Source organism: Mastigoproctus giganteus, chromosome 14 (genome assembly GCF_048544385.1).
Source record: "Mastigoproctus giganteus isolate SK-2022 chromosome 14, ASM4854438v1, whole genome shotgun sequence".
Taxonomy (NCBI): domain Eukaryota; kingdom Metazoa; phylum Arthropoda; class Arachnida; order Uropygi; family Thelyphonidae; genus Mastigoproctus; species Mastigoproctus giganteus.
In genome coordinates, this window is record NC_143588.1 from 14453424 (window position 1) to 14476788 (window position 23365).

Here is a 23365-nt window from a genome sequence, read left to right on the forward strand (position 1 = left end):
CTCCTCCTGTAAGATGATCTTTATGAATTGTTTCACAAGGATAACGGAAATAACAGTGATATCTGCAGGAAGTCGACATTGACATACAGATCCCGCTGTAAGACCCATTTTTAGGCTGTCCAGTTCAAATTTCCTGAAAAGGTGTGCTGGAAATTGAGTCCTCCGTGACAGAATAGTGGTTTCGTCACTTGCCATTCGTTTGGATAGGTCTGGGTTCGAGTCCTGCTATAACCTGTAAGAATTTCTAAAGACACCTTTAATCGGAGCTGCGCCTTCGTGAGTAACGCAGTTCCTGTTTCTATCACACCCGGTAGAAAGAACAGAGTTCGAATTTTTAGGGCTTTTTCACAACGTGGCTGAATTAGTCGGTCTCAGGTGAAGGTAGCATGGTTTTTTTCTCCCAGAAACTCGAGTTTTTCGTTCAAAAATCAATCATGGAACGTACGTAATTTATAGCCATACAGCATTCTATATGGCCAATATGGTCTAAGTCGCTGATAAAATCCCTACAACAACAACAGTCAGAGCTGCAGTTAGCTGATCTCAGGCCAAGGGAACAGGGATTCCTCCCGCACGAGTTATTTAATTTATTCTGGGTATTTCGGTACTAAAAACATGCAAATCAGCTCGTGAACAAAGACTTTAAAAGATGCATAAAGTCGCTGATGCGCCTAAAACACAACAGCAATGTGTTGGAAATTGGTTGGAATTAACATCGTGATCAATCAAATCAAATTAAATGAGCACACGCAATAGCATCCACTCGCTCTCTGCAACCATTTCTGCCAAGAATATCATGGTGCTGATCCTCCTATTCTATTTCAGAAAGTTTAGTATTCTGCGTGTTTTCTTTTTTATGTCCTAAAATTTAAATTCTCACGAACCTTGTCCATTAATCTATCGTTAAAAATAGGCAAAAAAATTCAGGGAAGTATTATAGGGTCCAAAATAAGAAAAAAAAAAAGGTCTTATAAACATATGTCCATTATTTCTGAGTTGTTTCTGAGATGGTTGATTGTTGATTAACAACAATCAACCATTTTTAACCTGCAACGAAGGGAATAAAGGTGTGAATGTGTCAAAATAATGAAATCTCAAAATGAGGGGGAAACATTATACTGCTTTATTTTTTCTTCTCCTTCACTCTCTAAGAGACCACACATTCCTCTACGTTTCCTCCCTATATCGTGATCAAAGCAATGATTCATTTTCCAACACTGAACACGTAGATATGCATCCCATGTATGGTCGCGCTGGAAGAAATTCACTTGAATCAAGGCGGTTATACCAAGAAAACTAACAGAAGATTGCCAATTATCAAGCATTTGCAAAAACTTGAATATTTGAAGGAAAGCAGTATATTTCTTTCGCTGAAAATCGTCAGGGAGATCGCAATCCTACACAAGACGTCGAAGATGACATTTTTGACATGGTACAAGAAGATCCACGGATAAGTACCCAAAGAATTGGCGCTACTCTATGGCTTCCCCACATATCTGTTTGGAGTATTTTTCGGCGACAGCAATTATATCATCTGCAGTGCAATAACTTTCATCTTTCATATACACTCTACACCACTTTTCTGCTCATAGGGCACGGATCTTTCAATGCAAAATTGGCTGCGTTCGGTATTAAAGAATTACCACTATGCCACTGCGGTGAGGAGCAAACATGCAAGCATTTAATGCACGATTGCCCCCTCTATGAAGACCTCCGTTGCCATCTCATCACGAATATCCATTTAAACCCAAAGGATCGGGAGCACCTCATACTGCTGGAGGAGGACCATTACCGGGCTTTCTCACAATTTGTCCAAGGGATGTTTATAATATTAAGGACCCTACCTCGACCACCCTAGAGCCTACTGTTTAACCCTGAAAAAAGCAAACAGGCACAAGACAAACCACCTGTTATCCACTAGTGAATTTCAAACACCACCAACTCGCAGGACCGAAAACACTGCATCTAACCACACTCACTAATGACTATAAAAGGAACTAAAAAGAAAACACCTACATCAAGAACAAGAAGAACTGGACTAGAAGACAACATCCCAAACTTAGACCTGCATCTCAAGCATGAAAAAATACTGGACTGGACCATGAATGACAGTACAGCTACGCTGCCCAACGCTACTATTGGCGATCTGAACCGGACTCTCCTTGTTGTCTGGTTCCCCTTTTAACTTCCCCTGCCGTCCCCTCCTTTCGCCTGGTGAGGCATGGGCCTGCCTCACTGACTCTCTGGGGTCGCCTTCTCAATCATCCCCGTATTTCTACCTCTTCCCCCACTCTATCTGTATGCCAGCGAACACCCTATACGTCTAAATTTAACTATACCCAAATTGCTTCGCCCACAAAACTTTCGGCCCATCAAATTCTAGCACTGTCCCTACCGCGATCACTCCACGTGTGTGTGTGTGTGCGCGCGCGCTTTTTTTTTTTTTTTGAAGGTCCTAGCCACTGAAATCTCAGGAAATTAGGTGGCAGGACCTGCCAAAATAATCTTAACCTACTCGTGTACGTGGTATACCTCCACGAGGCGAAGTGTGGGCAAGGTCGGACCTCAGCAGGGGTCTGGCAGCTAAATGGCCAGAGGAACAACTGTACACAACACTATATGTAAACAATACCCATGTACTTGTCTGCGTGGTAGCACAGTGGTATCGTCACCGTCCTCCCCACACTTGGTAGAAAAGGCCCGGGTTCGAATCTCGTCGATAACGCGAAGAACTTTAATGGTTTTTTTTTTTTTCACTCCGTGGTTGAGTTAGTCGGTCCCAGGCGTAGATAGCAAGGTGTTTTTTTTTTTCCCTGAGAAACTGGGGTTTTTTCGTCCAGAAAAACAGGCAAATCGACCAGAGAACACAAGCAATTTACAGACATAATACATAAACGGCTATATATGTAATTATTTACGGGAGACCCTAATATAATAATTTGAATACCCATATACTTTTAAATCTCTGGCCTTTACAGTATTTTGTATCACAAGACAATGTATACCACACGGAGAACAGAGAAACCCCTGGTGCCGTTTGACCCTAAACACACTTTACACTTTCATATACAGTGCAATAATTGTAGATGAAAGGGATATAATTGTTACTTCCGTCTTCAAGCCCAAGATCCTTATTTTGTGATTCGAATACTGATGAAGAGAGCTTTCAATGGATTTCCGTTGGTCACAATACACATAACTGCCTATCTTAATGAAAGAACTGAAATATTGAACATTACAACAATGGCAAAACGTGATCCGGAGAGTTCTGGCAATAGCTGTACGCGCCTGGGCGTCATGTGTGTCCATCATCAACAGTGACGTTCGGGTGGAAATGTGATGAAATGGGACTATCTTACGTGGCCTGGGGTTATCGAGGTATGGGCTTACTTTAGACGGTCTGGAGGTATCCAGGAATCTATCTTGTGGAATTCTGGTCAAGTTTTCCTTACCTCATTGTGACAAATCTTTGGAGAGAGAGAGGTAATATGGCAATGCTCCGTATGATAAAGCCTCGATACAACAATAGTTTGAGGAGAGTGAACCTGCCAATTTTAGCCTGGAGCCAGTTCTAAATCCAGGCGAACACCTTTGGGACGATCTGGGAGGACAGTTGACAAAAAACCAAATTATGATATTAGGGTCACCCGTAAAATTACATCTACTCATATATGTATTGTCTGTAAATTGCGTGTGTTCTCTGGTCGTTTTACCTGTTTTTCTGGACGAAAAAACTCCAGTTTCTGGGGGGGGGGGAACCTTGCTGTCTACGCCTGAGACCGACTAACTCAGCTACGGAGTGAAAAAAGCCCATTAAAGTTCCTGGTGTCGTCGACGGGATTCGAACCCGGGCCTTTTCCACCCGGTGTGGGGAGGACGGTGACGATCCCACTATGGTATCCACGCAGACAGAGGAGAGTTGACAGTCGGAACAAGACTTTCTATTTCAAGAAGGGAGCATGTTGTTTTTAGGGTTTTTGGGCGCATCAGCGACTTATACCATATTGCGCGTATATGTTATGTCAGTAAATTGCGTGTGCTCTGTAGTCGCTTGCTGTAGTACAGACCACATTTGCTGTACGAAAAAACTAGTCTGGTCGGGTAGCACAGTGGTATCGTCACCATTCTCCCCCACACTGGGTGGAAAAGGCCCAGGTTCGAATCCCGTCGATGACGCGAGGAACTTTAATGGACTTTTTTCACTCCGTGGCTGAGTTAGTCGGTCTCAGGCGTAGGTAACAAGATTTTTTCCCCAGAAACTATTTTTTTTGTCCAGCAAAACAACAGACAAATCAACCAGAGAACACACGCAATTTACAGACAGAAATACGGGTTTATATATTAACCCTAATATAATAATAATATTTTTTTTTTGTACGAAAAACCAAGCGCAAACAGGAAAACTTATAAAAGTAACAAAATGCTCTTGGGACATTAAACCTTCCACTTTGCGGCGGTATTATAAATGTATTATACCTGTGGTGTGCTATGCAGCGGGCGCATGGGGCCCCATGCATTAATAAATATATTGTTAATAAGTACATAACTCAGGCTCAAAGATTTTTTCTCCTAGCCACCTCGAGATCTTGTCGTACAATCTCAACTGGGGCTCTACAAGTTATTTCAGGTAAAATACCTATAAAATATGAAGTCATTTTTAATTATCTTCAACACTTCAGAAGGCAGGGTGTGCCAAAAAACCTTTGGACACTTCGTTAATCTTGATGTACCTACTAAGAATGACCTAACAAGACTCAGAAATAAATTCATTTTGCCAATCACAGGATAACATTTGGATTTTTGCCTAGGGTAGGTAAATTTGATGAGCATTCCCTTTGGTTTAATCCAGGGCTAAATTTAACCTTTTTTTTTTTTTTTTTTTGCTTTCTGGACACGGCAGTCTAAATTCAAAGTTGCATACTCTGGGTTTGGCTGCCTCTCCGATATGTAAATGTGGTTCTCCAGAGAATATTTGAGTGTAATCACTACGTTGATTATAGGTATGAATTACAGATGTTAACGTATGTTTATGACGAATTTGATCTCCCGTTGAAAATAAAAAAAATTTTGGGGCCCTGGAAAACTTTGCTGAAATGTATTCTATAGAAGGAGGAAGATAATAAATGTTATCTGATTGCTATTTCTAGATTAACGGTTAAATAATTTTCTCATTATAGTAGAATACTTTGGTGTTGACTGCCTACTTTTGTTTTCTCACTTAACAACATCATTAAATTGCTATTTGTACTTATGTTTAATATTTTTTTTGATCTGATGATCTTACAGATTTTATCATCACTCTTTACTGTAAATATTGTGAATAGGTCGAACTTGCCTTTTAGGGTGCATAAAAATTCTGTGTTGCTCCTTGTTCTGGGTCTTGAACAAATTTATTATAATATATTTGATTACTAATTTATTACTTCGTGAACTTGTTCTGCTTGATTTTTTCCTGTCCTAAAAGATTTTAGGCAGAAGTATTTTATTGTGCCAACATAGATTGGAATATTGATATCACTCTTTTGATTGTCTTCATGTGTTAGATCCTCTCTTTGGGATTTGTATACTTGGTATTCTGCATTGAATACTGTAATACTGTAGCATTAGAGTTATACACTGTCCTACCATCAATATCAATGGATGCCCTTCCATGGATGGGAAAACAGGTCCTATGCATGCAATACGTCACCTGCTATAAATATGCACACTGGGCTTCGAACAGACAATTGCAAAAGAGGGCATGCAACATGACACGTAAACAGAATTACCTCAACAGTTCAACAGAATTGATCACCTCAACAAATGCTAGACACCGATTAACGTGGTGTAAGGAGCCCAAATCCTGGACTGTAGAGAAGTGGAAAACAGTCCTATGGACAGACGAGTCGAGGTTCGTACTCTACAATCTGATGGCCGTTACTGGATGTGGTGAATGCCAGGTGAACAGTTCCTTCCTAATTGCATCCTCTCAACTATGAAGTTTGGTGGAGGCAGTGTCATGGTATGGGGCTCCTTTTATGGTTTAGCTTGAGCCCCTTAGTCGTTATCGACAAAACCATGAATGCTGTGCAATACCAGGATAGCCTGGTCAATTATACACTTTTGGCTATGTTTGGCTATGTGTGAGGACCATAAGTATGAACCTCTCTCTTAGAACCTGTTTACTTGATGTACACAATTCCACGTAGGTGTGTAAGTATGACACCTATACTTACACACCTACATACATACACTTGCCAGCCTTGGCCTTTTGCCTTTTCAGAAGCGGTATATAGGAGGAATCATGGAGACCGCAATTAAACAAATACACCTTGGCCTTGTACGAAAAACCAAGGCAGTACAGAACGTGGTTATAATTGCAGGCTTACAGGAAAAGTGGAGCAAGGCTCCAGTCTCCATATACTTCCTTCCAGGAGATATATATAGACTTGATCATCAAATCCTACGGGAGACAGGATTATACTCAATATCGAAAATATATTTTTTCTAACGAAATTTTATTTAGTGTTTTAATACATGCTGGAAGATATAAACAGTCTTGATTCATTAAATAATCAAATATTTTTTTTATTGGCCAATGGCCAGAAAACGTATTCCAGCGTGGTTATAACAGCTCCCCCGTCCCCCAGTCAGTTACAACGGTGTAAGTTTCGTGGTTCATTTAATTTGCATTGTGTATGTGATGTCACGCATAATTATACTTTGTACGTGCATATGTGAATTGTTCTAATTTCCTCCTCCACCTACCTACCCACTCAGGATTCTGTGTTCTGTGTATTAGTTGTGGCGGCAGTTTCGAAGGTGGGTGTCGAGGTCTCATTAAACTGTGTTTCCTACTCTAATTTTTCCACGAAGTAATAGTGCAGCTATTTGTGAATCAGTATTCCGTTTTCGGTGTGTGACAGCAAGTGTCATCGTTGTAATTTTGGAAATCGTTTCAGGGAAAGGCTTGGAGTAGTTGCTGAACTCTTGTGATTAATTTTCCGATGAACTTTTATTTTGTCTCTTATCATAAGCGTTCTATGAAGACCGGAAGTGCTATATCTTTCAGAGGTAAGACAGGTATAATTTTCACTCCTCATTCTCTCGGAGCTTTAATAGAATTGCTAGTGCTTAGTGCTTTTTTCCCCCCATTTTGAATTGAAGTGTAATCTTGCCTTAGTACGCTTTATATGGCTGCGTTAAGAAACGGCCATGCCTTTGGCGAGTCACGATTATTTCGTTCAAATGACAGGTCATCTTTTTACGAGTATATTATGAAAGTTTTGGATGCGATTTGAAATATTGGTAAAAGTGACGTTGATTTTTCTGGCAAAAGTATTTCCTTTTAAAATGAAGTTGAAATGTTTAGAATAATGCACGTGTTGTATAAGATTCAGTTTGCTGTTGTATTTGCATGTTTCGGCTATGTGAACTTCGTCAGATGCATACAAGTGTTAGGGTTTTGGAAAGCAATTGGCTGCAAGGCTCTCCCCTTTGCCTTATTTAACGTCTTCTGGGAGGGCGTTTGATAAGTCCCCTATCAAAAGCCCCTTTAGAAGATTCGTGACTGTTTAAAGTATGCGCGGAACGAAAAGTGGATTATCCCAAGAACTATTTCAACTTTGTGCATGCTCAATAAGTTTATCACAGTCGTACTTCGTGAAATTGTTTATGAATATATTTAAGGGGAAAATGTATTGAAGGGGAAGGAAATTATCTCAAACGCAGATACATCTAAATACACTGAAGCGCTGTATTTGTACAACAGTCATTTGCAAGTCGTTATTTCGTGTTGAGATCTTGTTTGATATAAGGGCTGATACGTTTAAATTTAAAACACTTGTACAGCAAAGATAGGCAAGGAGGGAGGGTGGAATTATTCTTCTTAACGGAAGCTGACTAAATACGGCAAGATTTGGGACAATCTAGGGAAAGCATTGGATCTGTGGGCAGTAGCGCTAAGACCCTATGTGCCACTAGTAGGAGACAAATAAAATTAGCCGCTCTAAATGATGAATACTAATAAACGTCAATCAATTAGAAAGCAATATTAAAAAAAATAGTTTGCACTCTCCTGAACTACCTGTCTGTGCAGGTGTCAAATGGTCAGTTGCAAAGGCCATTTGGGGATTGGGATGTGGTAGAGACCGCATGATGATAACGATCAGTATTATGAATCTCTGTGATGTCATAGGAGTTAGCGACGATTGACCAAGGTGTCTTAAAGTATACAATTACAAGGCAGATTTCGATAATCAAGGACAACGGTTTTCATTGCAAGAAAGGGATTGCTGCGGACTAATGAGTTTCTTAGGCTTAATCAAGTGGAGCAAAATAGAAGGAAAGTCCAATTGAATTATGAGGAACTTTAAAAGCAATCGTCATAGAAGCCACTCGCGCATTTAATTCCATTTAGGTGTAGCGCACAAGGAGAAAGCCAAGTTGGATGAGAAGGAATTTAACTAGATTGATAGGACAGAAGGAGGCAGAGCAGGACAATTACAGAGTGATATAAGTTGTAGTAGGATTTTAGGAGTATTAGCGACTAAGGCCATCTTACTCCGTGTATATTGTCTGTAAATTTCGTGTGCAGGCCCGGCGCTAGGGGTGCGCAATTGAGGCTTTCCATAGGCGCCGCCTAAAATAGGGATGCTAGATAGATTTTCTGTTCGCTGGACGAAAAACCCGACTTTCCGTGAGAAAAACCATGCTACCCTCGCCTGAGACCTACTACCTCAGCCACGTAAAAATTCTTCACGCATGTCATCTACCGGACTCGAACTAAGATCTTTTACACCCGGTATGGAGGAAGCAGCGATTCTACCAACTGTGCTACCCACGAGGGCAGCGAAAGAAGACTAATTGGAAGTTTGTTTAAAAAATAGACAGGCAGCGGCCAATGAATGTGAGAAATCACCAGTCATGAGAGCTAAGAATGAGGAAAGGGAGTCAGCAAACGAAATGAGGTATATTGAGGGTCTAGCGGCTCCTGGGATTTCTCCCATCTCCGCGAATGTTCTATGTATCTCTGGGTTTGACAGTACCCTGTCAAAGCCAGAGATTTAGAAGTGTGTGGGTCATGAGTAGTGTTATGTTGTGCCTATTGTATACACCTGAATCACATAAAGGAGAGAAATTTTTACATTATGATACGGATCAAAATTATTTAATGATACTGGAGCTTGTCGTTCATACCAATGCATGTTGTCTATCATGATCCGATTTGCACTTTGTGTGAAAAAAAATCTGAATATCTGACGGGGAACGCTACTCTCTCCTCCTGAGATCGGCTAATTGTAGCTTTGATTGAAGAGGGCTTTGGAAATTTATTCCAGTCATCGACAAGAATTAAACCCAGATCTCTCAAAGCGAATGACTAATGCCACTGAGGATAGGCGTGAGGAGATAATCAGGTAGGATTATTACCATTATTTAAAAAAAAATTTCCTTATTTTTTAAATACAGAAATAAACTTAAATCACGGCTAATGAATTTTCCAGTTCCTTAGCTGAAAAGTTCAAAGGATAAAAAGGTTTATTTTTTTCAAGGAGATAAGGGACGTGTGATAACCCAATCACAGTTTTATTTATTGGCTGAAATTCTAATGTGTCGATCTAATACACAATGTACGAAGTAATTACACCAATAAAAGCAACTTCAGTCAAAGGAAGACAAAATATCTTTTGAAGCATGAACGTTTTATGAGATTTTTGTTCCAATTTAATGATTGCTGCTTTTTTTACCTGATTTGTGTCGATGACGGGGACCCAAGTCACATGCGGGCCGCGCAAATCGACGTCACAAAGTTTAATTTCTGCTTCCCCGATCATTGTATTGGTGTACTTATCGCATGTGTACACAGTACATAAGACTGATCTTTGCGGAAGTTCCTTCCTGTCGACACCAAAAAGAAACCTTTCCTTGAAAACGGGATCATTACTGCGCCTTTGTATCTGGAATGAAATAACAGAATTAACATCAGTGAAGAATTCGAGGTGAAGTTTTTTTATGGATAACATTTAATGATTGTATTCCTGCTATGAAAAAAATGCTATTAGAAAACGAAATGTGCGTATTTTACCTAGTGTGGCAAAAGATTATACAGAATCAATGTAGGTGTATAGACTGTCTCAAGATTGTAGCAGCAAATTCACTTCAAACGACAGTTCCTTCAAGGTGTCAAGTAATCTTAACGTCATTATCCTTCAGAGTTTCTTTCAAGGTACCAAGATGCTTACTATATCTATGGTAAGCATACGAAGAAAGAAATCAGCCCCAGTTTCTTCAACGAAATCCCCTCACAAATCTCGTAGTTAATCGCTTGTTATATATTGCAGTAATACATCTGCACTGAACCCGCCCTGGACACTAGAACCTTTATTTCGGCCGCAAGTATTGTAATATGAGGTTTAGCACTTTCGTGCTAACACCACTTTATTGTATACTATCAGTATCCTGTTATAAAGCTTCCATTCACCATGTTTCATACATTTAGTAGTTTAAATAATCCATCCTACCAAAAATAATGGGACAGTTATGATCGAAACAAGTACAGATTTGATCAAAAAGTTTGGCGATTTAAAAAATAATTTTTATTCAATTATAAATATTTTCATTATTAATATTCTAATGACGTAAACGATGGGACAAGTGTACGGTTACTTTTGCAACCGTACACTTGTCCCATCGCAACTGCTACTGATCAAAGCATTTTTGGAAGTCGTCTTTCGTGAATATTTTTAGGCAGTCTGTTTGATTGGATTTTTTGAATCGACTCAAATCGTTTTCCATTCGTGTCTTGTTTTAATTTTGAGAATAGCCAAAAGTCATCACGTGGAGCCAAACAGAAGAATAAGATAGGCGCGTCACGACGGAACTGTTTTAACCGGTCAAAAACTGTCAGACGGTGATTTGGATTTTTCGGTCTTATTTATTCTTGAGGTCACAGAGACCTCAAGAATAAATAAGACCCGCACTTTTAGTACAAATCCAGTGGTATTGTACTCCACTCTTTCTCTAAAGCAGCCGTAAGTTACCCAAACCAAGAGTTTGAATTTGTGATCCTGCACATCTCAAAGATGTTGGATTGAGGTCGTGGGTTTGTGCTGGCCACTGCAGTGTTCCGATGTTATTCTCTTCAAGCTGATGCATTAAGATGCATCAGCTTCTGTCAGCTAGTACTTTACACCCTTGTGTTCGTAAACCTTGGATGCTGGTGCATAACGGTCTCAGCTGCCCATGCACCATAAAATTTCAACCAACATACTCGTGGTTGATTCTTGAGTTGAGTGTAATTAGTGGACCTCATTTTCTTCAGTTGTCAGTTTGTCTAATATATGTCTAATTTCAGAGAATATGCAGACAGACGACAACCAACTAGCGTTCCCTCGAAACCCTGTTATCTACTGAAATGAATTTTGAGCTAAGTTGCTGATCACATTTATAGGGCAAAATATTTTCACATTTCGTAAATTTTAAATAGCTGTGGGTAGTTCTCATCGGCGGTGTAGCAACTACTAGAACTTAAATGTTTATTTCAGGCTCTATACCAGTGGACAGTTCTTCGATCCTCACTGATGGCTGAGAATTCTTTTTAAGACATTTTTCCGATCACCATTGAGGAAAAAATTATCCACTGTCATAAACAGAGCGCGGACCCTAAATAATTCAGACAAAGCTGAGAATTTCAAAGTATAATATAGTAAAATATATATTAAATTAGGATTAATAAAACAGAGTAAAAGGAATTTCTTATAAATCAATAAGAGTCTAGAATACTGCAAACAAAAAGAACTTTTTGCAATTATCAGTTAACCTATATGGATATAGCATAAAAAATATTTGAATGCTTTTCAGAAGCAGTCAGAATTTTTGAACATGAAGTATACACGTTGATGAGGATAGAAAAAGAGCTTACCCGAGTCTGCATGTTTGTGGTTTTATCTGGGAGAAGAAATACTCGAACATAACTGTCCACAGGAACGTTTGCATCGATCCCAATTAATTCTTTTGCTTTGTTGACTATCACAATCAAATCTTCTGATTCGCTGTAAGAATGCAGAATAATACACAGAAACTGGTTAAAATTCTAAGAAAGGATAATTATGCAAATGATTTAAGGCATTTTCCGCGGGGTGGAAGGTAACTTAAATCATTTTAGTTTTACAGGGAAAACGTTACCAGAGTGATAATATTCGCATACATTATATAAACTGAGATTAACGCTGTTCTGTTCAAAGGATCTTGAGAATTTGGATTATTTTGAATTAATTAATTAATTAGCATTTGCGGAAGATCTGACAAATTCACGATAGGAGCCAACTAGGACCCGAGGTATTCATTTCATTTCACCTAGTACTTCCAGTGGCATATGCAAACAAAATATTGATAAAAGTAATCAAAATTGGCATCGAAAAAATTGCTATTAATTAGCAAAAAATGAACATACACTGAGTTCTCAAAAGAACCATTCTATAGCAGACCATTTGAGGCTTCCATGGTCAACTAGGATGGAGCGATTGATGTCGCGAAAATATGGAAGATCAGCTGTGAATCGTACCATCGGAACTTCATATGTCAAGAGTGTTATATGCATTGTCCACATAGTATCCACTCATACATTGTCCATAGTAGTTTCACTGGCTTGGATTGGGGGGTAGCTGAGCTCAAAGACTATATTAATGAATGCTAACATGATTTAATGTACGCTAACTGTGACTGCTGTACGTGGGGCAAAGGAAAGAAGTTTTACACAGCGACGATGTTTAGATCTTACAGTAAATTTTAGGTTTTCAGAATTATATCCTTGTGGCTTGAATGGGACATCAGAATGGTCGTAATACTGTGAATCTTCAATGTAATTGTACATATACTTGTACAACTCTATCTACCAATTTTATGAGAGGGAGCTTTTTATGTTCCAACAAAATGCATTCATCATTGATTCTTTAATTCATATTTCCCAGCCATTCCTTCCAAGACTATGGAAGCCTTTGAGAATTACGATGATTCCAAAACAAACTAGTAGTAATAACCGTACAGGCTATCGTCCAATTTCTGTTTCGCCAACAATCACTAAAATTATTGATAAGATCATGCTGCCATATTTTCAGAATGCAGTCTTCGTTAATGCACCTATCAACATGGATTTAGTGCCCAGAGGGTGCTCCACAACAACAAGCCTAGCTGATACCATTGTGGCCATCCAAACTGTGTTTCAAGATAAAGCACAATGCGATGTCTTTTACTTAGACATAAAAGATGATTTCAACAACATTGATCATAAGAAAGCCATTGAAATACTAAAAAATCATTTCCTCATTGACACAATGGTTATATCCTATCTACAAATACAGCCTACATAACAGACATCTCCTCTTCCCAACTAATACCGATAATATTCTCGACACAACCACAACAGGCATTCCTCAAGGATTTTCTCTCTCCAGTACTATATTTTCAGCATCTCTACAACCACTTCTACAAGAAAATTCATATCTGCTGGCTTATTCCGATGATTTAAAGTTGTTTATTATTTCCAAAGTCTGTGATGATATTTGCAAGGTCATGATGCGAATTTACAGATGTGCGGAATCAATTATCTGAAGAATCTCAATCTGACTATAAATGCAAACAAATCTTCTCAAATAACTTATTCCTTACAGAAACAACTGACCCACATGGAAATTAAAAATGCAGATGTTCCAATTCCAAATGTATATGCTCACAAAGACCTAGGAGTTGTTTTTGGCAAAAATGAGTGCAATGAAGTGTGCAGATTTCCCAGGGGGAAGAGGTGATATTTATTAAGAGATTAGTTACAATTGTGAGTGGTCCGCTATCGATAAGTTTGGGGGTTGTTCGTTGGAGGGGTGGCAGATAGCATTTATGCGATACCCACTTCAAGAACTAGTACTCTGATACGAAGGTAGGTTTTTTTTTTTTTAAGGGAGGTGATGCATGCATGTCATGCTCTAATTTCTGATGCATACAATTCATTGGTAGGATATATTACAGTCTGAATTGTGGTCTTGTGGTCCTGAGCTGGAGAGCCAAGCGAGGCTTTCTTTATGTCCATGAACTCATTTATGGACATAAAGAAAGCCTTGCTTGGCTCTCCAGCTCAGGCTCTTGAACACATTAACATGAAAGTGAAAATGCATTGGGTCAGTATGATTCCCAGATCTTTGTTTTTCGATGATGGGGATTAGGCTTTCCTGGCAAGAGCTGAATCTTCTTGGCGCAATTTTTAGAGAAACAATTAGCCACTACGCTGGATAATTTATCCCTGATGTGATAAACAATATTTTTGCAGGTTCAGAACAGGTGGGCCGGTTGTTCAGAGTAGATTTTCAGCATACATGAGGATATCAACCACAGCTGCGAATAATGGCTCAGTAAAACGACACATGAATCCGTCGTGTGTAGTTCCTTTTATTTTTTACACATCTTGAGGTGCACAGTGGTCACCGGCAGAGATTTGAGAGAGGCTAACAGTTCTCCTTCGATACTGAAAAAAATTCAAATAATAATAAAAGGGCATTCTTATCGACGCTATCAAATTCCGCTTCCAGATCCATCCATACAAAAGAGACCTCAGCTCTGACGTCAAGCGCCTTTATTTTGAATTTATCCCTCAGAAGATTTGCTAGAATTGAGTGATGTGGGAAAGCATAAAAATGGTAAGATGGCAATCTTCAAGCACTTAGGCAGAGCCCATAGGCCTAAAGTGTTTTTAGGTAGTGTACAAGTTTGCATTTTTACAGGGGCTTATCATTTATTTATTCCACGGGAAGAAATATTAGAAGAATATTGAGTTGGAGTGATATGAAGGCTAAGTATGCCATTCAAAGCTATTTACCAAATGTGCAAATCTTTAGCTTTTAGTTTAGATACAGACAAATAGTATGGCAAATTTAAATTCTTCCACATACGTTGAAAAAGAAGTCCAGTTTCTAACTTAAAGTCATCCCTGAAACTTTCTATACTTTCGTGTTTCATATTATCAGAAAGTAGCGGCTCGATTACTTTCTTTTAATCCGCCTAGAATTGCATAATATACTCTTATTATACAGGGTGTCTCAAAAATACATGGCATAACTTCAGGAATGAGTTCCTCATATGTAGACAATAAAAATATTTTATATCAACATAGCTCCGGAAATGCTTGGTTTCCGAATTTTGAAGGTCTGTCTATGACATTTAACTGTTCACATCACCTCATAGTAATTGTTCAAAATGTCCACCTTCTGCTGAATACAGGTCTCACATCGACGTCTAATGGACTCGCGAAGACGATACCAAATTCTTGGCATGTTTCTTATTGTCTCACAACCTGCCACAATTCGATTGCGGAGAGTTTCCACATCAGCTACCGGAGTCGAATACACCAATGACTTTAAATGGCCCCACAAGAAGAAATCTAGTGGGTTTAAATCAGTGAGCGTGGAGGCCAGGCAGTTGGTCCACCTCTACCAACCAGGAAACCTTCGATTCAGGTGATTGCAAGCTAGGTGGCTGAAATGTGCGAGAGCGCCATCGTGCATGAAGTGTTCTTGTTGATGTGATCAGTGGCGTGTCATTCAAGAAATCAGGCATGCTGTTTTCCAGAAAGTTTCTGTACGCCTGCCCTGTGAGTTTGTTTGGAAGTACATGGGACCCAAATAACTTATCACCAAAACCTCCCGCCAAGATGTTGAGGATGAACCACTGTTGGTGATGTGATGTGATGGAAGAATTACATGTGGATTTTCCTCAGCCCATACATGCTGATTGTGAAAGTTTTGAATTCCGTCTCGTGTGAATTGTGCTTCATCTGTGAATATCACTAAGGCAGGAAAGTGAGGAGTTGAACCACTGGCAGAACATTACCCGTGCAGGGTAATCTGCTGGTGACAAGGCCTGTACCCGTTGCAGATGGTAAGGATACAGTTGGTGTTCTCGCAACACTCTCCAAATAGTCGAACGTTGAACAGCCAGTTGCATTGCTATTCTGCGTGTGCTGATTCCAGGAATGGCATGCACAACATCCAAAATCTCCTCCTCTACTTCAGGAGTCGTAGATCTTGGTCGTCCTCTGTCGGCAGAACGAGGTGTAAAGATCCCATGTTCCCAAAGGTGGCGATGGATACCTTCAAACGTTTTCCTGTCTGGACATCTTCATTCTGGGAACCTTTCATGGTACAAACGACGAGCCTCCAGAGCATTCCCATCGCCAAGTACATAAAGTGCATATCCGCTTGCTCCTGATTTGAGTACATGGTCGGAATGGAAAACCACCAGATTCTGTCAGTACCTTGTGATGAAGAAAATCACCTACGGGAGATAACTCGGGAACCAATCATTTTCGGAACTATGTTGATATAAAATATTTTTATTGTCTACATATGAGGAACTCATTCCTGAAGTTATGCCGTGTATTTTTGAGACACCATGTATAATTGATTTATTTTATGTTTTAATATATAAAATAAATTGTTTTATATATTAAATATTTTATATAACAAAATATTACTCACTTATCATATTCCAAGCCCACTTCCAGCTCCCCATTATGATGAGGCGAATCAAGAGTATCTAAAACTACTGAGGTATCGGAGCTCACACTCTCACAAGATAAAGCTCTTCGGAGAATTGAACTTCCTGAGTTATCAAATACTGAAAAAAAAAAGAAAAGAAAATGGTACGATAGTAATAACACTTTGAATAACGTTTATTCATTTTTTAAAGAATAAAACTCAATCGGTGTATTTTCAATTGAGAAATCTGAGAGGAGCTCAGAAAACTGGAAAGGGATTGAAAAAAAAAAAATCAAGTCTTACATAATGCATCCGGTAGATCAGTGGAAAGGTCTTCCCTGGAGAGTTGTTTCTTAACAGGCGCTGCTGATACAGATTTGGTCACAGGCGGGCAGTTGTGGTTAGTTGAATCCAACTGCTTCGTTTCTTGAACTAGCCTTACGTCAGTACCAACATTATCGTAATGCCTGTAGTTGCCGCTCACATTTAACCCTATGTCGGATTCCGAATTTACCTAGAATGTTAAAGAAGAAATCGGTCAGTATTTTAAGCTCTCCCATATAGTAAGGCAACAAAAATAAGAAAACAACTTAAAAAATTTTAAAAAGAATACACATTGGTTACCATAAAAGGAAGAAGCTTTGAACGATGACAATCTCCCTGGACAAGCTCACACAGCACTGATCTCAGAAGAAAATGTTGTCTAAGCAGATAGAAACGTCTGCAATGGGAATGCGGTCTCTTACGCAATATTGAAGAAGGAAATAACTTCTTGGATCGTGTTGTGACTGTAGATGAATCAGGTTGTAGGCAGAAATGGAAGGCAAATGACTCGGTATGCTTATCATTTATTTGTTCCACGGGAAGAAATATAAGAAGAATATTGAGTTGGAGTGATATGAAGGCTAAGTGTGAAGGCTAAGATATGAAGGCTAAAAAAATTAGTCATCACCATACGGCCGAAGAAATTCGAGGCTTTGGAATGCATTGAGAAGTTCTACTGACGTTCTTCTATTCGTAGGAACTTCTGTTGTGTTGTTTCATGTGTGGAGTCGATTCTCAAAATTACGCACGAATCTTCAAAAGTGATCAGCAATGTGCTATCAAAAACAAGATCCAGACAGGCGATTTGATGGTGCTTTTTTTTTTCATAACATTGGCGACCACACTCGGCTGAACGCACTGCGGCAACCATCTCGAAAAGTACATTGGCTATCGTCAAAATCTGGATTTTGTCACCTTGCAAATTTCATGATTTTGGAAGATTGAAAGCTGATCTTGCTGGACATCGATTCCACATGTACTATGATTTGAAAAAGCTATCAAACGGTGGTGTAAATAAACCTTAACCAAAAGAATACATCAATAAGCAGGTAACAAAAAATCTGGCGCCTCCGTAGCCAGGAGCAGCAGTGCGTAGCACACGCATCTTGATTAGACCGGGGTTCGAGCCCGTGCCCACCAAATATGGAGGATGCGGAAAGGTCAGGGAATGACCACCGCATATCCTCGGAGCAATATGGCCTTAGTTGCTAATGCTCCTAAAAACCAAACAACAACAACAAATCTTGCGTACAGATGGAATGTGCCTGAACTGCGCTGATGTTTTTGAAAAATAAAATGTCAGTTATGGTTAAAAAAATTCTCTCATTCATTTGACTCACCCCTTACTATTATTAATATTTAAAGTGATTTAATTTAAAAATACAGGGCGTCAATTTTATACTATTTTAACACATTATTTAGGTCCTTCCCTTAATTAGATTAATTGGTTTGTAATTAGCGTCCCGCTAATTAGAAAACCAATATCTTTGACAATGCATGAAAAAAAAAATAACTTTCCATATTTTTACCAAAGGAAAAGGGGATCACAATTCTGAAAACCTTCAGGGTTTCGGTGTAACTTACCATATAGCCATTAGCAGCGAACTGCCCTGTCTTGGTGAGCTGAGCCGTCTCTTCCTTGTTCCCCGCCATCCAGGCACACATCCATGTCCATCCTCCTAACAGTCGACATAAACACAGTAATACGGCTGCTACGAACACGCTGGATCCGATTAGTGTCAGTGCCACAGCCCATTCGTTCATCTCTAAACTTGGGCGAGCTCACCGATTGCCTTGGAGATCCACTTCCTGCGAAGAAGCAACGAAAACTGTTATCTCTTCACTTCTTGCGTACATCTACAAAATAAGTTTAAGATAAAAACCTCTTGTTAGTGAATATTAATTTGTTATTAGTAAACTTAGTACAAATGCAATACTCACCTTGTATTTAAATGGTCCAAATGTACGTAAAATTACACATTTTAACCCAGGGATTCAAAAGGAGGAATTCTTAGGTTAAAGGATTCAAAACTTGAAGTAAAAGAACTAAATAGAATCGAGCACTGATCTTCGTTTAATAGAAACTTCTTCGTCTGAGAAAAGGTATGATAATCATAAAGGTTGAATACTAGGAAGGTTTACTACTAGGAAGCAAAAGTGGGTGAAAACGCACTGATTTAGTAATGGACAGTTTTAGGTGTAGGAATTAAAATAGTGGCTAAATGGAAACCAGTAATTTCGAATAATGTAAGAGAGCTAACAGGGACAGTAGGACTAGGTAGAGGGTGCGATTTGAGAACAGGCGTGAAAGGGTTACTGAAGGCAAGAACAATAGGACCGTAAAATGGGATTATGAAGCCTCCTCTCTTTTGATCTAAGCCACCGTTAGGGAGTAAACAGAAAAAAAGTGGACCTCCAGTGTTCGCGTCAAAAGAAAACGGCGTCAGGGTGGCTGATATTTTGGTAAGCTGGGCATATTTTGAGAGAAAGTGTGAACACGAAACTGGGTGTTTTGGAGGTGACCGGCAAACATGAAAGGGTCATACTGTCTTGTGAAAAAATATAAAAAATTTCTAGAGAAGGGTTGGTTTGTGCGCTAGGGAGACGGCTGTGGTGAGCTGTTTTAGCAAATAGGAAGGAATGAAAAAATTAAATAGTATAAGTTGGTTGGAGTCCTTGGGGAGGCGTTACAAACTTGAGGGAAAGATTAAAGTTCGGGGGGGGGAGTAATTTGAGCAAGTGTCCACTCTGCATCCGACTTCTCTGTGATCTTGGGGAGAAAGTCGTGAGTGCGGGTTGAAGTAAAAGTAGATTTTTTTGTGGTCAGAGTTCACATCTCGTGGTAGCAAGATGAAAAAGAAAAAAAAAAAACGCGCAAGAAAACGCCTTGTCCGGCATCGGAAGGCAGTGGTTAAGTTTAAGGTTAATGTAAACATACAAGAAGAAAGAAAGCCTGGTCTGGCATAGGAAGGCAGTGTACCCAAGAAATGGAAGAAAGCCTGTCTGCCACGAAGGAAGCCTGAACGCAAGAAATTTGGAAGTAGCGGCCAATTCGGAACGTAAGTCTGTTCCTGTTTTTTTTTTTTTTTTCTTTTTTAAACCTCTTACTCAATCTAAACCCTGTAAGAAATTTATTTAGTTCTTTCTAACGAAAATTAAATTTGGAATAGGCAAGTTAGTTACGAAGGTTGAGATAATTGATTTTTAGGGATGGAGTACACTCTGTACTTATTCCATTGGGGTGGGAAATAATGCTTAGTGAGGCATCTATGGAAGCTTACGAATGGCATTCAAGACAGAATCGCCTTTTCCCGCGCCAGAGCCCACTTTAATCGAAAGAAAGCTGTTGCAATCCAAGTAAATCTTAACCGCACTCTGAGAAAGGAAAGTCATTCTATGCTGCCCCACATGATGGATTCAATCACATGCTTGATCCTCAAGAATGGCTCAAATACATCGCCAGGTTTTCACATACAACCACAGTCCCATCTACAGTTAGCCAGCCTGACTATGAAAACCCTTCAGATGTCCTAGGGACTATCCAGATCACGAAACAGGAGCTCATACGTGCCATCAATTCCCTTCCCACAACAGCCACTGTTGGGGAGGATAGAATTCCGCAATTTAAGATCCAATGCTTGAGCACATTCATCATAGAATCTCTTCTCTCAATCTACAATAGATGCCTCACTGAGCATTATTTCCCACCCCAGTGGAATAAGTACAGAGTGTACCCCATCCCTAAAAATCGATTCGCCACAAACGTCAGCCAGTTCAGACCCATATCAGTTGCCTCTTGTCTGTTAAAAACTCTTGAAAAGGCTTTGCTACCCACAATCACTGAACAAATCCTCCAGACGAAACCACCTGAAATCCACTATGCCATCGCAGGAAAATCATCAATCACTAACTTGGCAGCCACCACAGAACGCATCCTCTCAGCATTCGAACAAAGAGATGAGCTAGCAACCACGTATCTCGACATAAGCGCAGCCTTTGATGCCGTGTCGATCCCGGCCTTGCTCCTCCTACTTAAGGAGAAATTTCACATTCGAGATGATATGTTGTGCTTTTTGGAATCTCTTCTCTGTCACAGGGTACTTATTCTCCATCGGCAACAACACACCCTATCCTGCGACATTACTGCTGGTGTACCGCAGGGGGGTATCCTGTTCACAGCTATCATCGTGCCCATTATTGCCTCAACGAATGGTCTCCTATGCTATGCCGATGACCTCAAACTGCTGACTCAAATTAACCCTGGCGACAACCCCGTTCAGCTCAGCAACAGGATCAATTCCCAACTTAAGGATCTGGAATTGTACCTGGCAAACTTCAATCTAAAAATCAACCTACTGAAGTCTGCTCAGGTTATATTCTCCCTTAAATCCATGCCGACAGTACTCAAGGTTTCACTCGCAGGGGTCCGAATACCAAACGTACCTTCGCCCACAGACCTTGGCGTTCTGTTTGACCAAAGATGTCCTTTGTCAACGAGATCGACAAAATCAGTACCAAATTCTCTCGTCTACGGTGGATCTCAAAGCAGCAGCTGCTACACGTCCGACATCTTGTCACTGTTAAAAGGTTCATCACCTCCACCGTCTACCCCGCCATTCTGTATGGTGCAGAAATATGGGCCTCTGCTGCACCTACAAACCTCAAGCGGGTGTACACCGCTGAATACTGGTTACTGAAATGGGCCAATAACAAGCTTCGGCTACCTCCCGCTACCACAACTACCATGATGGCACAAGCACTCGACATCCCGAGGATGAGGTTCCTGGTCGTGGAAAAGAGGCTGGTCTTCACAGCCAAACTCATCACAGGCCAGATATCATTTCCAAATATTTGGAACGCTTGCTCTTGGAGGATTCCACAGCCAAGCCTAAGGTCGGTACCAGCACTCGTGGCTCACCACAACAGGCTTCTACTCACTGACAGATTTCTTCCCAAGCAGATGCTCGCCGCCCTCAACCGTGTGGACGACGACATCGACAGCATAATAAGTAAGAAGAAGGACAGACATAACTTTATCAAAGCCCTTGAACCCTGATATATTGCCAAGTTGTATTTATTTCTGTATTTGTGTCTAGCTCTGTGTTTTTATGCTGTATTTGTATTTCTTTAATGTTCTGCTAACACCCACTTTACACATTCCAGAATTTTCTGTGAATTGCAGTCAGATTTGCGTTTTGTAGGTTTGAGACCTCAGTAGGGTTTAAAATCGAAATTAAATCAAACAAAACAAAAATTAAAACAAAACCCCCACACCGTACACTTATCACTTACTGCTCTTACAGTTTGCGCCGTCTTGAAAGGCAGAACCAGTTATTCTCAAGGTGATGGCAGCTTCTTTTAATTAAATACAAATATATATCTGTTATAGGAAATGCGATACCTGAAGAACTCGTTGAGAAGATGGGCACGCAGGAGGAGAGGCAAAACTAAGACCGCATATTTAAAGGATTCTGTAGTATTCGCAGCCAAGAATCAAATGCTAAAATTGCCCAAAATCCAGAGTTTCACTTTGCCATTAACCTATATTTATTATTTTTTGTAATTGTACCGTTAAATAGTTGAATAAATAGTCGAATTTATTCAATTATTCTTCATAGTTGAATAAATTGAGCAACGCGAATGAGCTGGAAGGAAGGAAGGAAGAAAGAGAATATGAACTAGAGGAAATGAGAATTTCACTTTCTCAACTTCTGCCTTTCGAACTTAAAAGCGATTATCCTGGTTCCGTTAGGTTTTTCGCAATTTCTTGTTAATAGGAAGGGGGACAGTCATTTCGCGTTGCATACTTTAAAATCGAATATATGAAGCTGGGGTGGCGTCAGTTTTTCAGGAGCTTTAGCATATATGAGTCACGCGTCTATTGTTCTTCCCTATTCATCTGCGTGTAATAACTCGGCTTCTATTGGATGGATTTTCCTGAAATTTTATATTCAGCTGTATTAGAAATATTTTTATAGCCATCCAAAATTTCATTAAAATCCAACTAATATAAACCGGGAAATTTATTTATTTCGTGCGCATCGCATAGGCTAACTTATACCGTATATTACAGTAAGGCACTTTATATTGAGTTTGTTGCCACGCACTGATTGGAAGAATGAATGAACAATATGGCGGATGCTACATTGATCATTCAATCTATTTTTTATATGTAAATCATTAATTATTATCGTTTATCATGCCCGAATTGTAACGCACTGCTTATGTTAACCTGCGCTTGTTCTTTGACTCCAACTCACAAATGTGTCCATTGTAGACGATCGCCTAGTTGTCCTAGAGGGACACAGTCGCCTCAATGTCCATTTTAATTATGGTCTTTTTTTTTTTTTTTTTTTTTTTTTTGATTTGGTAGTTGTTGGCGCATCGGCTTCTGTGGCCATATTGCACCTCCCAAGGTTTTTTTTGCAGTACTTTGATCCAAGCCCGAGGCGGGAATCGAACCCGCGACCTTTGGGTTGCCGGGCAGGTACTTTACCCACTCGGCTAGCCCGGTCGGCTTAATTATGGTCTGCAGGAGGTAA

General features: G+C 39.8%; 1 protein-coding gene across 2 annotated transcripts in view; it reads right to left on the reverse strand.

Annotated features, from left to right (window-relative positions):
• The window catches only part of LOC150074987 (synaptotagmin-12-like), a 45122-nt gene that overhangs the window by 5483 nt on the left and 16274 nt on the right, over positions 1-23365 (reverse strand). Inside the window, exons 3-7 of one of the 2 annotated variants that reach the window (XM_090388727.1) lie at positions 18408-18632; positions 16803-17013; positions 16500-16638; positions 11900-12029; positions 9726-9935 (exon numbers count right to left, since the gene is read on the reverse strand). In XM_090388727.1, the coding sequence (XP_090244853.1) occupies positions 9726-9935; positions 11900-12029; positions 16500-16638; positions 16803-17013; positions 18408-18587 (870 nt within the window). In that variant the 5' untranslated portion in view covers positions 18588-18632. Of the gene's footprint in view, positions 1-9725; positions 9936-11899; positions 12030-16499; positions 16639-16802; positions 17014-18407; positions 18681-23365 lie in introns of both variants that reach the window. The other variant, XM_090388728.1, reaches the window with a different exon arrangement.